General features: G+C 42.6%; 1 protein-coding gene across 5 annotated transcripts in view; it reads left to right on the plus strand.

Annotated features, from left to right (window-relative positions):
* Positions 1–21,567, plus strand: part of ZNF638 (zinc finger protein 638) — a 497,682-nt gene that overhangs the window by 74,851 nt on the left and 401,264 nt on the right. For 3 of the 5 annotated variants that reach the window (XM_029594449.1, XM_029594439.1, XM_029594458.1), the window contains exon 2: positions 15,807–17,619. In XM_029594449.1, coding sequence (XP_029450309.1) covers positions 16,021–17,619 — 1,599 coding nt within the window. In that variant the 5' untranslated portion in view covers positions 15,807–16,020. Of the gene's footprint in view, positions 1–7,962; positions 7,985–15,806; positions 17,620–21,567 lie in introns of those variants that run through there. The other 2 variants (XM_029594429.1, XM_029594421.1) reach the window with 2 other exon arrangements.

Raw genomic sequence — 21,567 nt, forward strand, 5'->3', positions numbered from 1 at the left:
TCATCTTGCTAGCTCACCTAGCAGCAGCGATCCATGTAGTTCCCTTGACTCATCTACACATGAAGTGACTGCAGTAAGGTTAGTGAATGAAGTGGAACTAGTTCTTCAGCCTCTGTCTTCACGAGTGATCATAACAGATCTCATGAAAACGGATATCAAATGATGGCTACATCTATGAGTCCTGGAATAAGGACTTCTGCTTCATCTACAACCACATCGTTATACTCGCCACTAATGCCTCCAACCAAAGCTGGGGTGCGAACAGCAATTCAAAACATAGGATTTATGGGCACCCCATGAGTCACGACAGATAAATTTGCTGGAGTTAAGAGCTGTGCACCATGCCCTCAAGGTTTTCCAACACTTGCTTCATGATCAGCACATAATGATTAACACTGACTATCAAGTCGCAATGCATTATCTCAACAAACAAGTGGGAACAGGATCTTGGACCCTCTGCAGGGAAACTTTAGCTATTTAGAACTGGGCAAAGGTTCACCACACAACCTTCTAAGCAGTCTTCCAGGGTTCACGAACACAGAGGTGGACAAGTTTTCCAGCCTCACAATGGACTCTTTGTCAAACTGTCACAAACGGTCTCTTCTGTTGCTGAGGTTGACCTTGAATAGATTTATGCGCTAAGGAACAGAGCTTCTGCAAGGACTACCTGAGCCGTCGCAGAGAAGCACGGGGTGTGTTCCTAATTTCTTGGTCCCAAGGATTTCTGTTCTCCTTCCCTCCAATTCTGCTCTTTGCAAGAACTGTACAGAAATGTATTCGAGACCAAGCCAAGATGTTAATAGCCCCAGCGTGGCCCAGACAACCATGATATGCATATCCCATTCAACTTTTATCTGAATTCCCACAAAGTCTTGGAACAGTCTCATCCTTTTTGTCACTCAAGAGGGAGGATTACTTTTACCCATCTTACAACCTTCTCTCAATCTCACATTATGGAAATCGAAAGCTCGACATTAATACACTTCCATCTGTCATTTGAGTTCAAAGACGTCTTTGTCTCCGCAAGAAAACCAGCCATGTGGCGCAATTATTAGTTCAAGTGTAACAGATACACCAAATGGTGTGAAGACCGTTCCTTAAACCCATTCACATGTGAGCCTCCACTATCTACTTATCCAGAAATCTGGATACACCTGAGCGCTATATCTGCTTATCATGCCCTGGAAGACAAATTCCCTAGCTCACCATCTTCTCATCTCACGATTCATGAAGGTACTTCTATACTTAGACACCCCACCCCCCCCCCCCCCCCCCCCAAATAAAAGCCTCCCATGGGATGAAAATACAGTTCTGCAGGGATTGTTGGAACCATCCTTTTGAATCTTGAACACCTCACTAAAATCCTTGGAAAGTCATAATTTTGATGGCAATCATGTCAGCAAGAAGGGTAAGCAAACTGCGGGCCCTATTGCACTTTGCACCTTACCTGCAGTTCTTCCATGACAGTGGTCTTGCGAAGCCATCCAATGTTCTTGCCAAAGGCACATAGGTTGATTTTATAATGCTTCTTACATTCTTTAAAAAACTGCATATGCATGAGCGAGAGAGTGTTAAATTTGCTGGACTGCAAGAGGGCCTTGGCCTATTACAAACTATGAACACACAATCATAGGCAGGCCTTCCAACTCTGTCTTATGACCCAAATATCCTCGGGATACCAGTTGCAAAAAGAACTCTCTGAAATTGGATTACATCATGCATACAACATTGTTATACGACAAGATCTCACTCTGTCACATTCTGTAAAAGCACACCAGATCAGAGTTTGACGGTAGCTTCCCTAATGCATCTGGAAAATGTAACCATTGAGGACATCTGCAAAGCAGTCACATGGTCCTCCATCCACACATTCATGTCTCACTACTGCCTAGACCAGTGGTTCTCAACCTTTTTTCTGTCGGGACACACCTGACAGATAGTTCTCACATGCGTGACACACTGACCCATGATCGTCACGGGGCTAGATGTAAAAGTTCAGTTTGCATCCACGGGAACCCCCCTGACCCACAATAATGGATGTAAAGCAGAATTATGACATTCCCCATACAACTCACCCTACAAAAACGATATTCTGGTTCTGGTGTCATCTCAGTAACAGCAACTCAAACTCCTTCTACTTCCAGGCTCAATAGCCCTACTTATGAAAAGACAGCAGTTTACCACCAATGCATGTCCTCTTGAGAAAACACAACAAATAAGACTGATAAAACTCTTACATGCTAGTAAAATATTTCATCTCGGTAACAGACACAGAACCGACCTAACATACTCCCACGATCTGTAGTAATGCACATAAACTAATCCACACACATTTACACTTGTATTATGGAATACACTCAAATAGGAGCAACCCTATCTATGAAAAGGCAACAATATAAATATTAAATCAGGCCCTAAAAACCAATACACCTCTTATTAGGAAAACAGAACTAGCAAGCAGCTATAGATCCCCACACAGAAATAATTGTAAAACTATACTAATAAGCAGAATAAATGTTTCTAAATAGCTATGAACAGAATAACATCCAACAATTAAAAACTATTAAAAACTATTAAAAAATTCTCCAAACACCAATAAAATATTTCAAAAAAAAGCAGACACATCACATAATATTAAATAATTAAAATGGCAGTCAATCAAGAAAAATAAACTTAAAAAGCCACCTTTACTTACCCCCTCCAGCAGCTCTCCTGCTTCTCTTCCATGCAGGCCGTAGCACACAGCAGAAGCAGCAGTAGAGGCTAAGCTCTATACTCATGGTCCTCTTCCTTAATGCCCATGTCTCTCACACACACACCCCATACCAGTCATGCCCCCATGACCAGTTTCTGTCTCTCACACACTAATCATCTCCCAGTCTTTGACACACACACCAGTCACCTTCCTGAACAGTTTCTCTCATGCCATACACACACACAGGCTTCCCACTCCCGTGTTCTACTTACATATACGGGCTTCTCACTCTCATAATCACTTTCTCTGTCTCACACACACTCACCAGTCTCCCATGCTTGTTCTCTCCACATGCACAGGCTTCTCATTTCTATAATCACTTTCTTTCTCTCTCCCTCTCACACACACACACACACACACACACACACACATACACACACACACCAGTCACCTGATCTCTCTCATGCATACACACACACAGGCTTCCCACTCCCATGTTCTTTCAGATATACAGGCTTCTCACTCCCATGCTGTCTCACACACACCCAGGTTTCTCACTCCCATGCTCACTCTTCACATGCACAGGTTTCTCATTCCCATAATCACTTTCTTTCACACACACACACACACACACACACACACCAATCACCTGATCTCTCTCATGCATACACACAGGCTTCCCACTTCCATGTTCTGTCTTACATATACAGGCTTCTCCCTCACATGCTGTGTCTCACACACACCCAGGTTTCTCACTCCCATGTTCACACTCTTCACATGCACAGGCTTCTCACTCCCATAATCACTTTCTCTCTGTTACACACATACATACACACACACCAGTCTCTCTCTCATTTCCATGCTCGCTCTCCACTGCACAGGCTTCTCATTCCCTGAATCACATTCTTTCTCTCATATTCACACACACCAGTCTCTTTCTCTCACACACCCCGTCACCTTACCAACCAGTCTCTCGCTCTCATGCATGCGCACACACACAGGCTTCCCACTCCCATGCTCTTTCTCTCACATAATCAAGCTTCTCACTCCCATGCTTTTTTTCACACACACACACACCCCCTCCCCCCCCAACACCAGGCTTCTTACGCCCTTGCTTTCTCACATACCCAGATTTCTCACTTCCATGCTTTTTCTCTCTCTCTCACACACACATCAGTCACTTCCTTGACTAATGTCTCACACTCTCACATACACATCAGTCATCTCCCTGAGCAGTCACTTTCATTGTCTCTCACATATACACCACATCAACTCTCTGACCAGTTTCTCTCACTCACAAACATGCTCTCAATCACACGCAGGCTGGCTGCTTCTTTCTCTCACTCACTTCCTTCCCCCCCCGGAGCACAAATGGAAACTGCAGCAGCCTCCTCCTCCAGCCCCCACAAGCCAAGAAAGTAGAATCCCATCGACCGCGGGAGGCTCCTGCTGCTCTCTCCTTTCCCGATTACCGGCTGCTTCGATTGCCCGGGGGCCGATGACGCTGCTGCTGCTGCTACTTTATCACGCGGCACGGGCCGGCTCTTTCTCCTTCCAGCGCACCGCGTATCACTTCCTGTTCCGGGTCACGGGGGGGCGCGCGCGGGAAGAAGAAAAGGCCCAGCCACAAGTGCCACAGCTTCTTTTAGCGCCGCTGCCGTTCCCGCTGGGCTTGAAGGTGCTGATAGCCCGGCGGCAACGGCAGCAAGGAAGAAAGAGCAGCGGGAGAGAACCGGAGCACGCGACACACTACCCGTGCTTGGCGACACACTAGTGTGTCGCGACACACCGGTTGAGAACCGCTGGCCTAGACAAACAGAATTGGATGGCACAGTGGGAAAGGAAGATGCTATCAACAGAGGAGTGCGTGTTAAAAGGAAAAAAAAACCCCAACACTATAAGGCTAATATATACAACTTGTTGGCTACACAGTCAAAATGTATAATTTCACAACCCTCAGCGTTGGACTCTTTATGCAGGATGGCTTATTCAGCCTGCTTATCGAAGGGGGTAAAACAAGTTTTTCCTGTTGATAAGCAGGCTGTGAATTAGCCATGCTGTCTGGGATGTAATCCAGGCAGCCCCTAGGTGGAGCTTTTCTCCAAGAATACAGAGTTTTGACTGTGCGCCTGTGCGATTTCTACCCGCGCAATTACCAGTCTTCGGTCTTCTGTTTTTGTTTTCTTTTTTCTCTTCCGTGCTGCTAGCTGCACGCAGGTTTTTCTCTGTTTTCCTCAAACTTTCACTCAGGTGAAACGCCAAATAGCACTTTTAAGTGCTGCCATGGCTCTCAAATTGCCAGGATTCAAATATTGCCAATCCCCTTCAAGCACAATTGATGGACGTGATAGGTTGTTTAGAAGGTCTGGGATTCATAATAAACTCTGAGAAGTCCAGCCTCCAACCGACTGAAACTCTCCAGTTTATAGGAGCAAGCATAAATACTGTCATTGGCAAGGCATTCCTCTCTGCGGACAGAGCTCAAACCTTTCACATTAGCAGCACAGTTGGAATATTGTGCACACCCTTCAGCATGTCAATCTTGGTCCTTCTAGGCCACATGGTGTCAGCCATATATGTGGTACCAAACACTCGGACATGCGCCACCTGCAGTGGGGACTCAAACATCAATGGACCCCTATAGCTTAGCCTTTATTCACAATGGTGTAGTTAACCTGAGCAATGAAGAGGGACATCTAAAGGTGGCTGGCCCCACCAACCCTATCAGTGGGGGCCCTGTTTCGCAATCCGGTGCACATAGTTGTTCTAACCACAGATGCATCAACAAAGGGTTGGGGAGCTCATCTACAGCACATGAAGACGCAAGGTCTAAGGGCTCCGTCCGAGAGAACCCAGCAAATAAATCTTCCTGAGTTGAGAGCAATTAAAGAACGCCTTCCACAGGTTCCACAGCTAGCTTTGGGAAAAGAACGTGATGATCCACACAGACAACCAAGTGGCCATATTCTACATAAACAAGGAAGGCGGGTCCGATTCCTGGATCCTCTGTAGAGAGGCAATTCAAATACTGGAGTAGGCAGAGGTGTGCTCCATATCATTGTAGGCAACCTACCTCCCAGGAGTAGCAAATACAGAAGCAGACAGACTCAGCAGGATCTTCCATCCCCACAAATGGGCTGTCAGTCAGGAAGTAGTGGACAACCTCTTTGCGGCATGAGGTCTCCCATGCATTGAATCTCTTTGTGACTATGCACAACAGAAATGTTCAGATGTTTTGCTCGGTCTATCCAAGTCGGGAATGATTCGCACAAGATGTGTTCCTCATCCCATGGATGAAAGGACTCTTTTACACTTACTTGCTGATTCCATTAATATGCTGGACAATTCAGAAGTGCATTGCGGACTTGATGGATCTCATCCTCATCGCTCCTGCTTAGCCAAGACACCCTTGGTATGCCTATCTAGTTCGACTATTTGTCATTCCTCCTATCTCGTTAGGGAGCTATGCCGATCTGCTGACTCAGGAAAGGGACAGCCTGTTGCATCCCGTGTACTCTTCCCTTCAGCTCATTGCGTGGAGATTGAAAGGAAGGTATTAGACCACCTGCAGTTGCCAGTGGGAATCTAGATCATCTTAGTGTCAGTGAGAGGCTTCCTGAAGGAAAGATTCAGTGCAGATGGCAGCGATACGCGTCCTGGTGTAATGGAAAAAGAATAGACCCGTTATCCTGCTCACTGCAGGTACTATTGGAGTACTTGCATACACTCTACCAGTCAGGTTTGGTAACAGCGTCAGTCAGGGTTCACGTGAGCGAGCTGTAGTGGCATATCTCCTGTTTAGTGGCCTTCCTGTTTCAAGCCATCCTCTGGTGTCCCAGTTTATGAAAGAGATCTTGAAATTGAGACCACCCGTGGTAAAACCTGCAGTTCCCTGGGACTTAAACTTGGTATTGGAGCAACTCATGCTTCCACCCATATGAAGTACTTGACTTAGTAAGTAGTGTTCCTAGTTGCAGTAAAGTGGCAGGATGGTTCAGTGAGCTGCAGGCCCTGGTTCACTATCTTCTATTCTTCAGTTTCATCACGATAGTCACTTTAAGGACTCATCCGTCCTTCTTGCCAAAGGTGGTCTCAGCTTTCCATTTGAAACAAAGCATCACATTACCCACCTTCTTCCCAAAGCCAAACAGAAATGAGAGGGAGAGACTCCTTCACACCTTGGGCTATAAAAGGGCTTCGGCTTACTACTAGACCCAAATATGGCATGCAGTGAACAGTTCTTCTCAACTGTTAGTCTTTCAACCCGATTGTGCCGGGTTTACCAGTGGCAAAAAGGACTTTGTCAAATTGGATATCAGTGTGTTCACTTCTGTTACTAAAAGTGCTCTGCAGAGCTCTCAAATCCAGTCAGGGCATATCAAGTAAGAGCTATAGCAGCTTCGATTGCACAACTCCGCGTAGTACTGTTGCTGGACATTTGTAAAGCAGCCACGTGGTCATCTCTACATACATTCACGTTGCACTGTCTTGACCAGCAAGCAACTTTAGACACCACGCTGGCCTTAGCAGTATTACGGTACTTGACAGGAAGATGAGATTGTCCACAGCAGTGTCATTTGTGCATACAACGGATATTATCTATGTGTGGGGTGGATATCCCCCTAACTTCAACATACATCAGCGTGTGTGGCACAACCCTAAACTGGGGTCTCCAGACAGCACGGCTAATTCAGCCTGCTTATCAAAGGGGGGGGGGGGGGGGGAAGCATGTTTGCTTACCATAAATGGTGTTTTTCTGTAGGTAGCAGGATGAGTTAGCTATGCTGACCTGCCCACCTCCCTGGACAACCTCTTCACATTTGCTGCACGAGATGGACTATCTTATTAACTGAGGAGGATTGGTAATCACACGGGAAGAACCGCGCAGGTGCATAGTCAAAGCTCTGTATTCTTGGCGAGAAGCTCCGCCTAGGGGCCGCCCAGAGGACACCCCAGACAGCATGGCTAATTGATCTTGTTATCTACAGAAAACACTGTTTATGTAAGCAAACTTGCTTTTTCTTACTGTAGACTGCGTTTTCCGTGCATAGCATGAATTAGCCATGTGTTCCCGCTTTTCCTCCCTGGACAGTATTTCTACTTGCCTTGGATATCCTTTCGCTTGGATATGAACTGAGGAGACTTCTAGAAGGCTTGCTTGTGCGGGAAATACCATGCATGCCGAGTATGGAAAAAGCCTTAAGTTTTGAGACACAGCTCAGCCTGGTGCTGTCCTGATGATGGCGCCCATGCAGCATGGCTAATTCATCCTGCCGTTAACCATATGTGGTAAGCAAACTTGTATGTGTATGTATGTGTGTGTGTGTATATATGTATATGTGTGTGTGTGTATATATATCTATATATATATATATATCTATATATATATATATATATATATACACACACACACACATACCATATTTGGGTCTAGTTAACTAAGATATGTAAAAAGGGGCATCAGGAAATAATTCCTTTAATGAGCAGGATCTAAAAGGATATATATATATATCCTTTTAGACCCTGCTCATTAAAGGAATTATATATATATCCTTTTAGACCCTGCTCATTAAAGGAATTATTTCCTGATGCCCCTTTTTACATATCTTAGTTAACTAGACCCAAATATGGTATAAACAAATTTGCAAGTAATTAAAAGTATATGAAAAAATGTTCCACTTGTGGAATGTTGGTACCTAAAAGGTTAAGAGTGGAGCATAAGAAAGTTGGGTGTTATGAGCTGGGCTCTTGAAATGTAATGGGAGGTAAAGGGGCAGATGCAATATTGTGCGCTCTGGTTAGCGCATAGCTTAACCAGCGATTAGACGCATGTCCAAAACTTACCTAAAGTCATGCGTAGCTAATAGCACTCATCACATGTAAATGGCATGTAGATGAGGTTATTAGCTATCACACCGATGCAAAAAAATTGCCATGCTGCCAATGTGCCCCAGAGCTGGCGTTGTCTTGCTGCATGTCAAGGGCTCACCAAACAGAAAGTATCCTGCTTTCTGTGGTTCCTCCTACTTTTAGTATCATCGCGATACTAAGTAGGAGGAACCACAAAAAGCAGCAACATGAAAAAAAAGGTCTTTACGGTGGCCAACTTAGGAAAACAGATGTTCAATTTACCAGCATCTGTAAAGCCTGATCCTAATACTCACCTCTCTCATTACTCTCTTCTGCTTGACCCAATATGAGAAATATTGCTCTTCCCCCATTTCCTCTGGTTTGGTGGTACTTTCCAAACTGTCCATTACTCTGTACTGTATGCCTGCAACCCTGCCAACAGCCCCAGTGTCTGTTTGGCATCTTGCTGCAGACCATGTGCGCATATGTTCTAAGCTATGTACATTGATCGGTGTGACACGTCTCATTGCCTGGTGGAGTGGCGTGTTGGTATGCACATCATCAGTTGCCAATAGAAAGCGCTTTTGGAGCTAGGTGGAAATGTGGTTGCTTAGGTTGAATTAATCAGGAGATAATGTGTACACAGACTACATAAGGGATTCTTTTAAAAGAAAAAAAGTGCTAAAAAGGCATGGGATAAGCACAAAGGATCCATAGTTGTGAAGATAGAGCCTGAAATTAAATGGTGTCTGTGGTATTGCAATAAGAAGGAAGTCTGGTAGACTAGATAGCCTTATGGTTGTTTTCCATCGATAACCAGGTTAAATTAGCCATTGCATGTGGTGTTGTCATCCAGCAGCAGAGAATGGACTTGTCTCTGCAAGCTGCTAGAGCTTTGAGCACCTACAGAGCATGCACTGGAATTCCCGCGTAGGCATTGCCTCATGAGTCTCCTTTGTCATTTTCTATCCAGCACAGTATGGACATATCCTTTTCATCTTATTTATTTTTTACATTTCTTGCTGCCTATGTAGCTCCTCAACAGCACTTTTCAGTGCTTAAAAAAAAAAAATCATTCCACCGAAGTATGGCCTTCTCTCCCGCCATGTCTGGACAGAAGAAGAAATCAACTGCAGTGAGCGATTTCAAAAGCTGTGTCTGTGGTAAGATTGTCAGTCACTGATAGGCACGAATTATCAATGCGTTGGTCTGGATCATGACCAGAGCTACTACTATGGCTGTGGACATATGTCCTCATACTCGTGGAGGTCCAGGGCATTTCCCATCAAGGAACTGCATAAATATTTTTCTTGTCTGCCTAGGGAAAAAGATTGAGCAGGAGCTTCTTAAACTCAACTATCTAATCAGGCCAAAACTGCAGGGTCAAGTTTCCCCAGCCACCTTGGTTGGCATCAATCACTGAAACGATTGCAGCCTGCACTGAAGAAGCAGAAAGATTCTAAGTGGGGTGCATCAGCACAACGTGGCCATAATCTGTGCCATCAGCACCAGTATCATCGGCAACACAGGTAGCATAGGCTGACTGATGCATCTTCCATAGATGTGCTTGACACATGGACCTTTGTTGCGCACAGTGCTCTGTCACAGAAGTGTACAGCCTCAGTGCATACTGATGCATCACCCTACAGTCACATGGTGCTCAGGATTCTCTATCATGTGATCTGTGATACACTGTAAAAGTTCCATGGCGTACCTCTAATGCAACTGATGCAAAAAATCATGGACCGGTGCAGAATTCCTCAAAGTGCATCTCTAGAGATCTGTCAAAGCTTACCAAAGCATCCAAGGTGGCCAAACACCCCCTCAAAGCCACTGATGTATCCACCTTAGACGTTGATTTATCAGGCTGCTTTGCCAACATAGCTCTATACAGCCATCCTAGATCTGCAGGAGAAAGGAGCATTCACCCTGACTAGACTATAGTAGCGAAAGGCTTCACTTGCAGACTGCAGAACTGGTGACCTCCGTAGTGCCACTTACTTCTGATAGGCAACTTGTTCTCATGTAGGAACCTATCCTGGTCTCAGAAGAGGATCTCTCACCACTTTAAACCAGGCCAGAGGACACATCAGTCACTTGACCAAATCGTAGACTTGAGGAGCCTTTTTTCCCCCTTTAATCAAAGAGATGGAAGAAAGGTTCCAGCCTCTCCTTTTTTCTGTCACCTCAGACTAGAGTCCCATTATCTATAGAGGTGATCTCATCATAACCCTTACTCAGGGGTGGTTCATCATCCATTGCAGTGGACGATGAGTCAACCAGATGCCCCTCTTGGCTCGCCCTCTTGGTCACTGGAGTCCTTTGCAAGAGACCCAATAACGTCTAGACTCAGATGAAGGCTTTACTGGCATATCCTCAGACCCTTTTCCAGATCCCCTGGACCACACCTTGCCAGCAGAGGATCTTATCTATTCTATATTGGAAAAGATGGGTAGAACACTGGGTATCTGTCTGCAAATACTCTCCTCTGAACTTCTTGGACTTAAACAAATATTGGACACTCCAGCTGAATCAACATCCTCACTGCTTTATAAGATGGGAATGTGGGAAGCCCCCATTTTGGTTACTTCCACAGCTAGAAAGTTGGACCTCAAATAGTCACTTACTGAGTTTTGTTGTCATCCAGTTGCCTCACAGTCTGTGGTAGTTGAATGTTTTATGAAAAAGATGAAGATGTGGATTCACTCATTCTGCTCCAGGGAAGGACCAGTACTTTCTAGATAACTTTGGTAAGAAGTATTTTCAAAGTGCAATGCTATCTGCTTGCATTGCCAACCACAAAATCTACGTGATGCAGTATATTCATGACTTTATTCAAACTTTAGTCTTTCTTACCTGGCATGGAATAAGGCAATTACTATTCACAACCACTCTTGGTTGTGGAAGAGGGCATCTGCCATCTACTCCGATCAATATATGAATCCTTTGATTCTGTTGGGGCAAGATCTATGGTGTGACTTCAAGCATGTAGTATCATTCTGTCCGTGAAAAACTAGCAGACCTCCCCTGCTTAGGGGACAGTCTTTTTGGTGAAAAGCTCTGGGAGACAGTCACTCAGATAAAGGCCCATTATGTAGCAGTGCATTTGCTCTTGACTGCTTCTGAAAGCCGTCCATGGTGTGACGTCCCTTCTGCCCGTAGAAAAGACCATACTTTAACAGGTGGCCTTACAGTCTTTTCAACAGTACCTTCTGCCACCCCTTCCTGCTCAGCATTATCAGCCACTTCTGACCAGGCCTTGGCAAAAAGAGCACTGTCAGCAGAAAATTACACAACAGACCAAACCCAAACCAGGATCTAGTTTTTGATTTCTCAGAGCAGTCTGTTTCCCTTTCTCCCAGTAGGGGGAGGAATACAGAATTCAATGGAGGAATGGCATCAGATCATCAAGGAATTCTGGGTCCTCCAGGTTATGCAGACAGGGAACAGAATATTTCTCCTGGCCTCCGTCCTTCCCACATTGTTTGGCTTGCCATCTGGATCCATCTCATTCACCGCATCTTCAACTGGAAGTCCAATTGCTTCTCCAGCAATGAATGATAGAGCCAATCCCGGTGTCTCAACATGCTCTGGGTTTCTATTTCCGATACTTCCTTATTCCAAGAAAATGAGGGGACTGTGGCCCATTCTTGACTTGAGACCCCTGAACAAACATACTCTGAGAAATTCAAAACAAACTCCCTCAGCACGATCCTGCCTTAAATACAGAAGGAGAAATGGATGTGTGCCTTGGATCTAAAGGAGGCATATGCTCACATATCCATCTACCCTTCACACTAGCCCCACATCTTCCAGCAGGATACTTCCCACTACCAGTATAAAGTGTTCTTGGGAGCCTCTTGGGTCTTTATGAAATGCTTCGCAATAGTGGCAGCCTATCTCCATCGCCAGGGAATGCAAGTCTTCTTGTACTGGACGATTGGCTTATCACAATTCAAGAAATGAAATGCTGTGCTTTCTGAGCGCAAACATAGCTTTTCTAAACTGCTTGGGTTTCCTAATCAACTTCGAGAAATAGAACATGGAGCCTACTTAGAGACGCCAGTTCATTGGAGCTTGGATAGACTTGATACACGAAAGAATATTCCTGCCTCCTGACTGAGAAAATGGAATGTTGGATGTCAGCAACAAAATGGAATGTTGGATGTCAGCAACAAACACAGATAGCTGGATCGGTGTAAAACAGGATTTTATTGAAGCTTGCCCGACTCTGGCCGAGTTTCGCTCAAAGAGCTGCCTCAGGGGCTTTCAAACCACATCTTTGCGTTAACCTAAGCTGAACGGCAAGTGGGTATGCAATACCAATACTTTTAAAACGTGTTTTTAAAAGTATTTGATCAATATATTTTTCTTAAAAAGCCAGCTGGTTCAATCCTTTCTGACTTTGTCACGTGATGTCTAAGCCAATTGACGTGGCTTGAAAGCCCCTGAGGCAGCTCTTTGAGTGAAACTAGGCCAGAGTCTGGCAAGCTTCATCCAGCTATCTGTGTTTGTTGCTGAGAAAATGGAATGACATTGCTTATCCACAACTTCCTCTCTTCTCCATGCTCATCCACCAGATGGCTCCTGCTAGTTTTTGGACATACATATGGCAGCAGCCATCCATTGCTTCCATTGACCTGTCTTCACCAAATGGTTTACATGCCCATTGGGATCAACTGACTCAACCGCTGTTGCCTCGAGTGCAAATCACAGTGATAATGAAATGAAGAAATGAATTCTCAAAGAAGGAGCCTCTCTTCGCTTGCTTCCTTAAGTGGCTCTAGCAATGGATGTCTCCACCAACTTAACACATTTGAACTCTTCAAGAGAGCCACAATCAGGTATGCTGTGTCAAGTTTTTTGTACATACTGAAGGAAAGAGTATCCTGATTCAGACAGACAACCAGGTTGTGATGTTTTACTGTCAACAAGCAATGAGGAATAGTATGGTCTCTGCCAGGAAGCCTTAAAGTTTTGGAATTTGGTAGAAAGGAATTGAGCTGTTCTACGGGACCACTTATCTGCTGGGCAGATTGAAACACTGCTGAGTCAACCACATGCATGATCTCTAGCAATTCTTCAGCTTATGTGGTCTATCTTTGGATCTCTTCACGTCACAGCAGAACACAAAACTAAATCAATTTTGCTTGGTTCTGCCAAGCGATCACAGATTATCTCAAGGCGTTTTCCTCTTTGATCCTGGAAAAAGCCTCATGTATGCTTTTCTACCATTACTACTTACCCACCAGAGCAGTGCAGAATGTTCTTCAGGGCCACACTTGTCTGATCCTCATAGCACCTTCATGGCCAAGACAGACCTAGTATGCATATCTTGTACAATTTTACCAAGAGTCCTCCCATTCAGCTGGGAATGGTTTCTGTGTTAACTCGGGAAGATGGGATATTGTACCATCCCAACCTTTTGGTCCTTAACCTCACAGCTTGGATGTTGAGCTCTTGGTGATCACTGATACAGAGATAGTGGACATATTGATCTCCTCTAGAAAACCTTCAGCTAAAAGAAACTATGCCTTTAAATGGAACATGTACTCCAAGAGATGACAAAATGCTTTGGACGCATTTTCTTGCAGCCCTAAGCACCTCACTGGGTCCGGGTTGCTTACCAAGTAAATTCTCCGCTGTAACCCTTAGCTTGGGACTCCCCACATATAATGGTTAATTAAGCCTGCTTATTGAAGGAAAATACATGTTTAATAGTATGAATTAGCCTTGAAATATCCACCTGCTTCCCTGGAGAGTTGACTGAATAGCTAGGTAAGCTTTGGTATAGACTGAGGAAACTAATGAGGCAATGCTTGTGCAGGAACTCCCACACACATACTTGGAAAGTTGTCTGTTGGGTACCGCCAGATGACATCACCCACATGTAATGGCTAATTCATCCTGCTATCTATAGAAAACATTTATGGTGAGCAAACTTGCTTTAACTGTCATATGTTTGTTACAGCATACCATACTGTTAAATTTTTATATAGTAGCTACAACTGCAGTTCAGTAATGCCCACTCTGGATTTTCTTTTGACGTTAAGTTTGTTTTTCTGTGCTTACTATAAAAACTTGGATTGCTTTGCTGTTTTGTTTTTTTTTTGTTTGTTTTTTCTTCATTTGTTTCTCTTGCTGCTGTGGATTTCCATCCTGGTGGGAAACAGATGTTTAATGGTGTTGCAGCGCCTTGAGCTTTCATTTGCAATTACCTGACTTTACAGTTTTTATTCTGCTTTCCTGGTTTTTCCCTTTCATCAGTTATAATTATTTGCCAGGCACTACAGAGTCACAGTTCTCTCTGGACCCTGATGTGTATATCCTGAGACATGGCCAGTTGGTATCACTTGAGTGACAGCTGTGACTTCTTACCCCACTAGGGCCTGTGAACACTGCCTCTGCAGTTTTCTCATCGCTGGCCTGAGGAACAATATAAATATGCAAAATCAGTGGTCCAGTCAACATCTCTTTGTACTGTAGTGCTACTTCTTTTATGGTTGCACCATTCACTGGAGATTGCCCGATAGTTTGCCAGAACCTATGATTTTGGTCAAAAATCTTAGCACTTGTCAGATCTGGCAATTTCAGATATGCTGGTTAGATAAAAACCAGTACACACAGGTTTTATTTATCAAGGGTTTTTCTACCTTTTGTGCCTTTGGAAGGGGTTTTGAAATACATGCCTAAAATATTTTTATATTTTAATAATGCAGAAACCTTTTTGAGGTTATTTATTCAGTTCTACGTGTGGATAAAAATTGCAAGACTTCTGTAATTTTTTTGCTTGTTGCACAGCTCCTCGGTGTTAGTTTGTAACTTTAAAACACTTAGATATTTTATTTTTCCTTCTGTGTATTAGCTTATAGCTTTAGTAGTGGGGGAATTATGGGTTTAACTGTAGCACATCATATATCTCTTTTCATGCTTTAGTTATTTGTATTTGCTTAAATTCACAAAGCTTCTTTGAAGACTCAGATTTCTATAGTTTGAAAATACTAATAAAAGGAAGTGACCATATATTATTAAAACTAAGATTGTCCATTTATTTACTGTTCAGGAAAGATTTTTAGTGAAATTATTCTGTGGATAACTGTCATAGATAATTTCTTCAGTAAAAGGATTTCTTTTTTTGTTCACTATTTTAGCATTACGTTTTTTGTTTTCTCTTCCATATTGTTTTGATTGGTGGTTGTAGAACCACTATTTAAAGACATTTCAAAAGATAAAAATCTAATATTTGTGTTTTAACTTTCAGCTTTGTGTTGTTCTTGGAAAATTGCGCACCAGTTGTGAATTCGTTGAACTTTGGCATTTCAAGCCCACTTCTGTTGGGCCCGCCATCTTTGCAGCTTGCTCAAATTAAGACTCAGTTGGCTCTTCATCACTTGACTTCGGTTGTCTCAAACAGTTCAACACCCGCTTGTACTTTATTTAATCAGGCCTTGCTGAAAATCACCGCTTCAGATACCATGTATAATCCTAGAGGAACCTTTCCTGGTCCAAGACCACCCAGGATGAACATGCGTGGGATGAGTCCGGCTACGATGAACATGCGTGGGATGAGCCTGCCTGGGATGAGCCTACCTGGGATGAGCCTGCCTGGGATGAGCCTGCCTGGGATGAACATGCCTGGGTTGAGCCTGGCCGGGATGAACATGTCTGGGATGAGCCCAACTGCCATGATAAATCAAGGTCCTTATTTGGGAGCAGGAGAAATTAATTTGCCAGGAATGTCTCAAAGAATGGGTTTACAAGGAACCCCTAATAGAATGATGGGACCTCAAGGTAATATACAGAGATTTGGTGGCACAGAGTCCTTTCCAAGGATTGGTCAACAGATGCAGCCTCAAGACTCTGACATGAACATGCAGGGTGCACAGCACAGAATGGATCCCCAGGTGCTGAAGGAAAAAATGAATATGCAGGAAATGCAGAAATTGCGTGCCAACAAAAATCGTAGTAGATGGGAACCACAGGCTTCTACATCTATGAGTACTTCAGGTGGAAGTATGGAAATGACAAAACAGGTTTCCACACCTCAAGTTATAGAGCAGACTTCAGAAGTCCAGAGCCGATACACGACAGAGAGTGCATCAAGTATATTAGCAAGCTTTGGACTATCCAATGAGGACCTAGAGGAACTTAGTCGTTATCCGGATGATCAACTGACTCCTGAGAACATGCCTTTGATTTTAAGGGACATACGACTGCGTAAAATGGGTAACCAGATCTCCAGTGCAGATGCCAAAAGCAGAGGAAGAATAAGTGAGCCTTTGCAGAGCAATGTAATTGATTACGGACATGGAAACAAGTTTGGCTATAATGAAGATCCTGTTGAGAGTCGCATCTATAGTCCTGTAACAAATTTGGAAGCAAGAAATGAATATCACGCTATACAGTCGCAACCAGCTATTTCCATGGAAACTCAATCAACTATGAGCTGTAATCAGGGAGTGTTTCCTGTTGAAGAGATTATAAGACAGATGGGTTTTCAGAATGAAGAATTAAATGCGCAGTCACTCTTTCAAGTTGACTCTACAAGCAAGATGTCATCTATGTTTCAGACTTCACGAGGTAACAGGAAAAGAATGTCAGAATCGCAAACTTCAACCCCATCGAGCCATCCTATTCAAGTGATTACACCGGCAGCAAAGCCTAAAAGGATTCAGAATGAATCAAATATTGGTAACCAACCTTGTATCCCGATGGTCAGTGCGCCCAGCATTCCGATGGTCAGTGCGCCCAGCATTCCGATGGTCAGTGCGCCCAGCATTCCGATGGTCAGTGTGCCCACTCTACAGATGGGACCAGTCATGACTCAGCAAAACTACCAACCAATTCCTGAAGTTCCTGTGCAGCCTGTTGCTGTGCAGCCTCCTATGATTCAGAGTCCTAACATGTCAACTAAATTTATGAAAGGAAATTGGGTACCTGTAATGTCGCAGTCTGATGCCCAGAAGATGAAGAGACTACCAACGCCTTCTATGATGAATGATTACTATGCTGCATCTCCAAGAATATTTCCACATTTATGTTCTCTGTGTAACGTAGAATGTAGACATTTGAAGGTGAGTGTTTTTGTTTTTTGTGGGGTTTTTTGTTTTCTTTTTAGAGGCAATAATATAATTTAGAGGTAGCAATTATGTTTGGACTTTATTTTGTGGTCTTAGATTCTATTCAACAAATGAAGAATTTTTGCCAACAAATTAGTGCTCAGGTGTGCTGGTCATGTTTAGTCTCTTTGGTGCCTTGGGTTTGTATCCTTTTTTATTTTGACTCACATTTTTGTACTGATTGATCATTTTGACCAATGGTTCAAGGGAGTTTGCTAAATCTAAGTTTTTACCTTTGCAGAGAAAGCAAGGCAATTGGTTTAGCATTCACACACACACACACAAGTTTAAGTATTTTGCCACCAACATGACTGCATTAGGCATATAAGACAAAAAAAAAAAGCCCACTCAAGATCACCCTCTTATTTGCTTAGATTGTCAGATTTTACCATGTGTTTGTATTTATTATGCAGTTTTACATGCTAGAGTTCATACAGGTTAGTGAGATGGTATTCAGGGTAATTTTTAACCCTGTTTAGAAACTAACTTTATTCTCAATTACTGAGAACAAACCAAAATCTTATTTTAACAGCAGTGGATCTTCACAAAACATCATATTTATTAATCAGTGTATCTTAGTATACAACTCAAGGTTTACAGTACACAAATCCATATGATAAACATTCTTAATTCAGCAATAAGTTTTTACTGCTCATTATGGATTTCCCCTTCAACATCAATCAAATTAAAACTACAGCATAACCATCCCCATCCCATAAACTACAGCCTCTGTTGGCTTTCTTATCCAACCAAAAACCCTTCCATATTCTCCTCTTTCCACATTATCAAAAAAACCAAAAACAAAACCACAGCCAAACACATCATCACTGTAATTAAAAGCAAGAGAACCCATTTCAATACCAGACAGGACATTTTCATGTTTACTTCGGTTTTCAGTTGTCTTTTTTTTTTTTTAAAGTATTTTTAGTTTATTGATACTATAAAGCAGAAACCAAAGGCAGCCTCTTAATTATTTTATTATGACATCTAGATAGCAAACAGGAATAAGCACCCAAATTAGTTTGAATGTCAGTGGACACTTGGGGCATCGAGGTTCCCAGAGAGATTATCTTGCCACCAACCTACAATTGAATTGGGGTAGAAAAATATTTAGGAAATTTTGGTGCCAGAAGAAAAGGAAATTTTTTTGTCCCAATTTACTCTGCACTTTTTGTGCCATTTATTGGACTTCACTTAATTTGATATTTGTATTCATTTTTAAGACAAGGGTTTGCTGCTGCTTTTACTCAGCTTTATTCTTCTTATGTCTGCCCTTTATTTTTTTTTTCAGTCTCCTCATTGCTCATTCCTCACAGGCTTTTCAGATTCTACCTTTGTCCTTCTTCCAAATCACTCCTTTTTAATTGAACTTGAATCTCCTAATTTACAGAGACCATATTGGCTGGTCCTGCAGATGTCATTGTGAAAACAGGCAGCCTAATCTCCATTTCTCCTAGTAGGTTTGGGACCTTTACTTTAGTTTGCATGATATGCACCATAACCAACTGAGTCCTGGATTTAAACTTTACAAGGACATAGTTTTTCACTGATTAGAGAGATTCCAGTTCTAGGTTGAACACCATGATAGAGTATCTGATATTTAAAATGCAGACCCCATTTTCCAAGTTTATCATAGTTTCACATTCTGGATGATCATTAGTACGTACTGATGTAATGACATTGGTGTCCTGCGTACTGAGTTTCTGTAATTGACCCAATATTGAACTAGATTCTCACATTCAAATTTGGGTCATTGGTTGCTTTTACAAAATTGTTTCCAGTGGCAATCTGTATTGCTTATCACTCATGCACCAACTCTTGTGGTCCAGTAATATTTGTGCTCAGATTTTTTTTATTAAAATTTTCACAGCAATCACCTACTGTACTCTTAACAGCTTTAAAATAATCTTTGTTTGCAACATTAGCTTGAATTCCAACAGCAAGCATTTGGCTTTTAATCCTTGCTAAGCTGTTTTTCTCAGGTCAATCTTGGATTAAGTGTTCAGAACTGCCACCTTTCTAGCACAGGTTAGGAAGGGCCTTGTCTTCCTTGATCTTTTTTCTGTTTGATCTGCATTTCCTAAAGGAATTGGGATATTTTTATTGGACCTTCCTCCCCAGGCTGTCTCCATATATTTGACACTTGATGCCTGCATCCTAGCCTGTTTGCCATGGAAGGAAGAAGAGCAGGGCTTAGATAGTAGAGCAGCTGCTGTCAGTGGGCGAAGAGCACAGGGTTTTTTTCCTGCTGCGAGCCTCTGAAGAGCAGAAAATGGAGAAATTAGTTGAAAATTAAAAAAAAAAAAATAATAATAAAAGCAAATAATTTAAAAAGAGACAAAAGGGCATAGAAAAGTGTTAAGCAGTATATCTTCCCCTCAAACTTGAGCTTCCACCTAAGTTTGCAAAAAAGCTTCCTTTCTCTGCTTTACTCTTCTCACTGGGGCTTTCTAATGTCAGCCTTAAGCTGACATCTCATTATTGTAACTTTACTCTTCTGGGGTTTTTATCTTTCAACTTGCAACTTAGTGTCTTAATCAACTTTATGAGCACACATTGATGATGATGATGTCTTTTGGATCTGTTAGTACAAAGGCCATCCTGTGGACCATTTATAGCTGTCCAGAGATTCTCAGATTTTGGAATTTCCTGCAAGGCACAAAATTTATCCTAGGCAAAGATTTTTTGTGTAGCCACAACAGTATTGATGTAAGCCCATATTACCTGTCAGTTGATCACAGTAGTTTCTCAGCACAGTAATTTTTTAGCCTTTTCATACATAATTGGATGTGATCCTCTAGTAGATTTCCTTGAATCTCCCTTAAACGGAAGTCTCATGAGCAAGAATTTGTTGGTCGCAACTCACTGGTTGATTGTGGTCAACTCAAATTTGACAAGTCTGGTCTTTCCTGCTTTGATTATTGTTGAATTTCACCGTTCCCACCAATTTGTGACAGCAATCAAAGGCAGTCACATGAGGTCTAACTTTTATTTATGAGATCCAGATAGCAAACATCTAATGACCAGATTTACATTGCAAATTTAATTTTTATATGCAAAGCTTTTCTAGACATTAAAGTCCTAGAACAGAAATCAACATATATGAATGAACAAGCTAATAAAATTATTTTTTGAAACCAGAATGAAATAGTTGGATCTGTCTTAAAGTAGAGGACTCTGTCCTAACCTGGAAGAAAATACTCTTAACAGTTTGACAGGCGATGTGTATTTGTGGGACTGTTCCCAGATCCGTGGTATTCATGCTTTCCACTGGCCAGAGACTTCCTTATTTAGGCATGCCTCCCTTTTCACATAAAAGGCCAACTTGGCAACCAGCTTAAAAAGAGGGAAAGGTTCAAGGCTTCTCATCTGCCCATGGTGTTTTTCGTTATGATCCAAAACCAGTTATACTTTTTCCCATTTCTGTCACTTGCTGTTTTTAAAAGGGAGCAGGGTTGTGGACTTGGCTTCTCTCATTTTCTGCTTCTTTGATTCCTCTCCAGATTCTGCCTGTTCAGTGTTTTATTCTATTGGCATATAGTTCTGCTGCCTTTCAGTGTTTGAAGCTATATAGATGTTTCTGGCTTCTTTGTGCACAGTCCTCCACTGTACTAGTCTTTCTTGCAACTCTGGATTCACATCTCACAGCTACCATGCTGGTAAACCATCAAAACAAACTATTATAATAAACCTTGGAACCTACATATATATTCTTTACTCTGTAGTAGTCTGCCAGTCTCTTGGTCAGCATAAGAGAGAGGAGTCCTTGGATTGCAATGTCCATGGCTATGTGTATCAAAAGCTCTTGAGATAGTTACTTGCTGTTTTATAAATTTTAAACCTAGGTGGGATAGAGAGCCAGATTTTCTACTACAATATTAGTGTAAACCTTATCAGTAAGAA

This window comes from Rhinatrema bivittatum, chromosome 1 (assembly GCF_901001135.1).
Source record: "Rhinatrema bivittatum chromosome 1, aRhiBiv1.1, whole genome shotgun sequence".
In the NCBI taxonomy this organism is placed as follows: Eukaryota; Metazoa; Chordata; class Amphibia; order Gymnophiona; family Rhinatrematidae; genus Rhinatrema; species Rhinatrema bivittatum.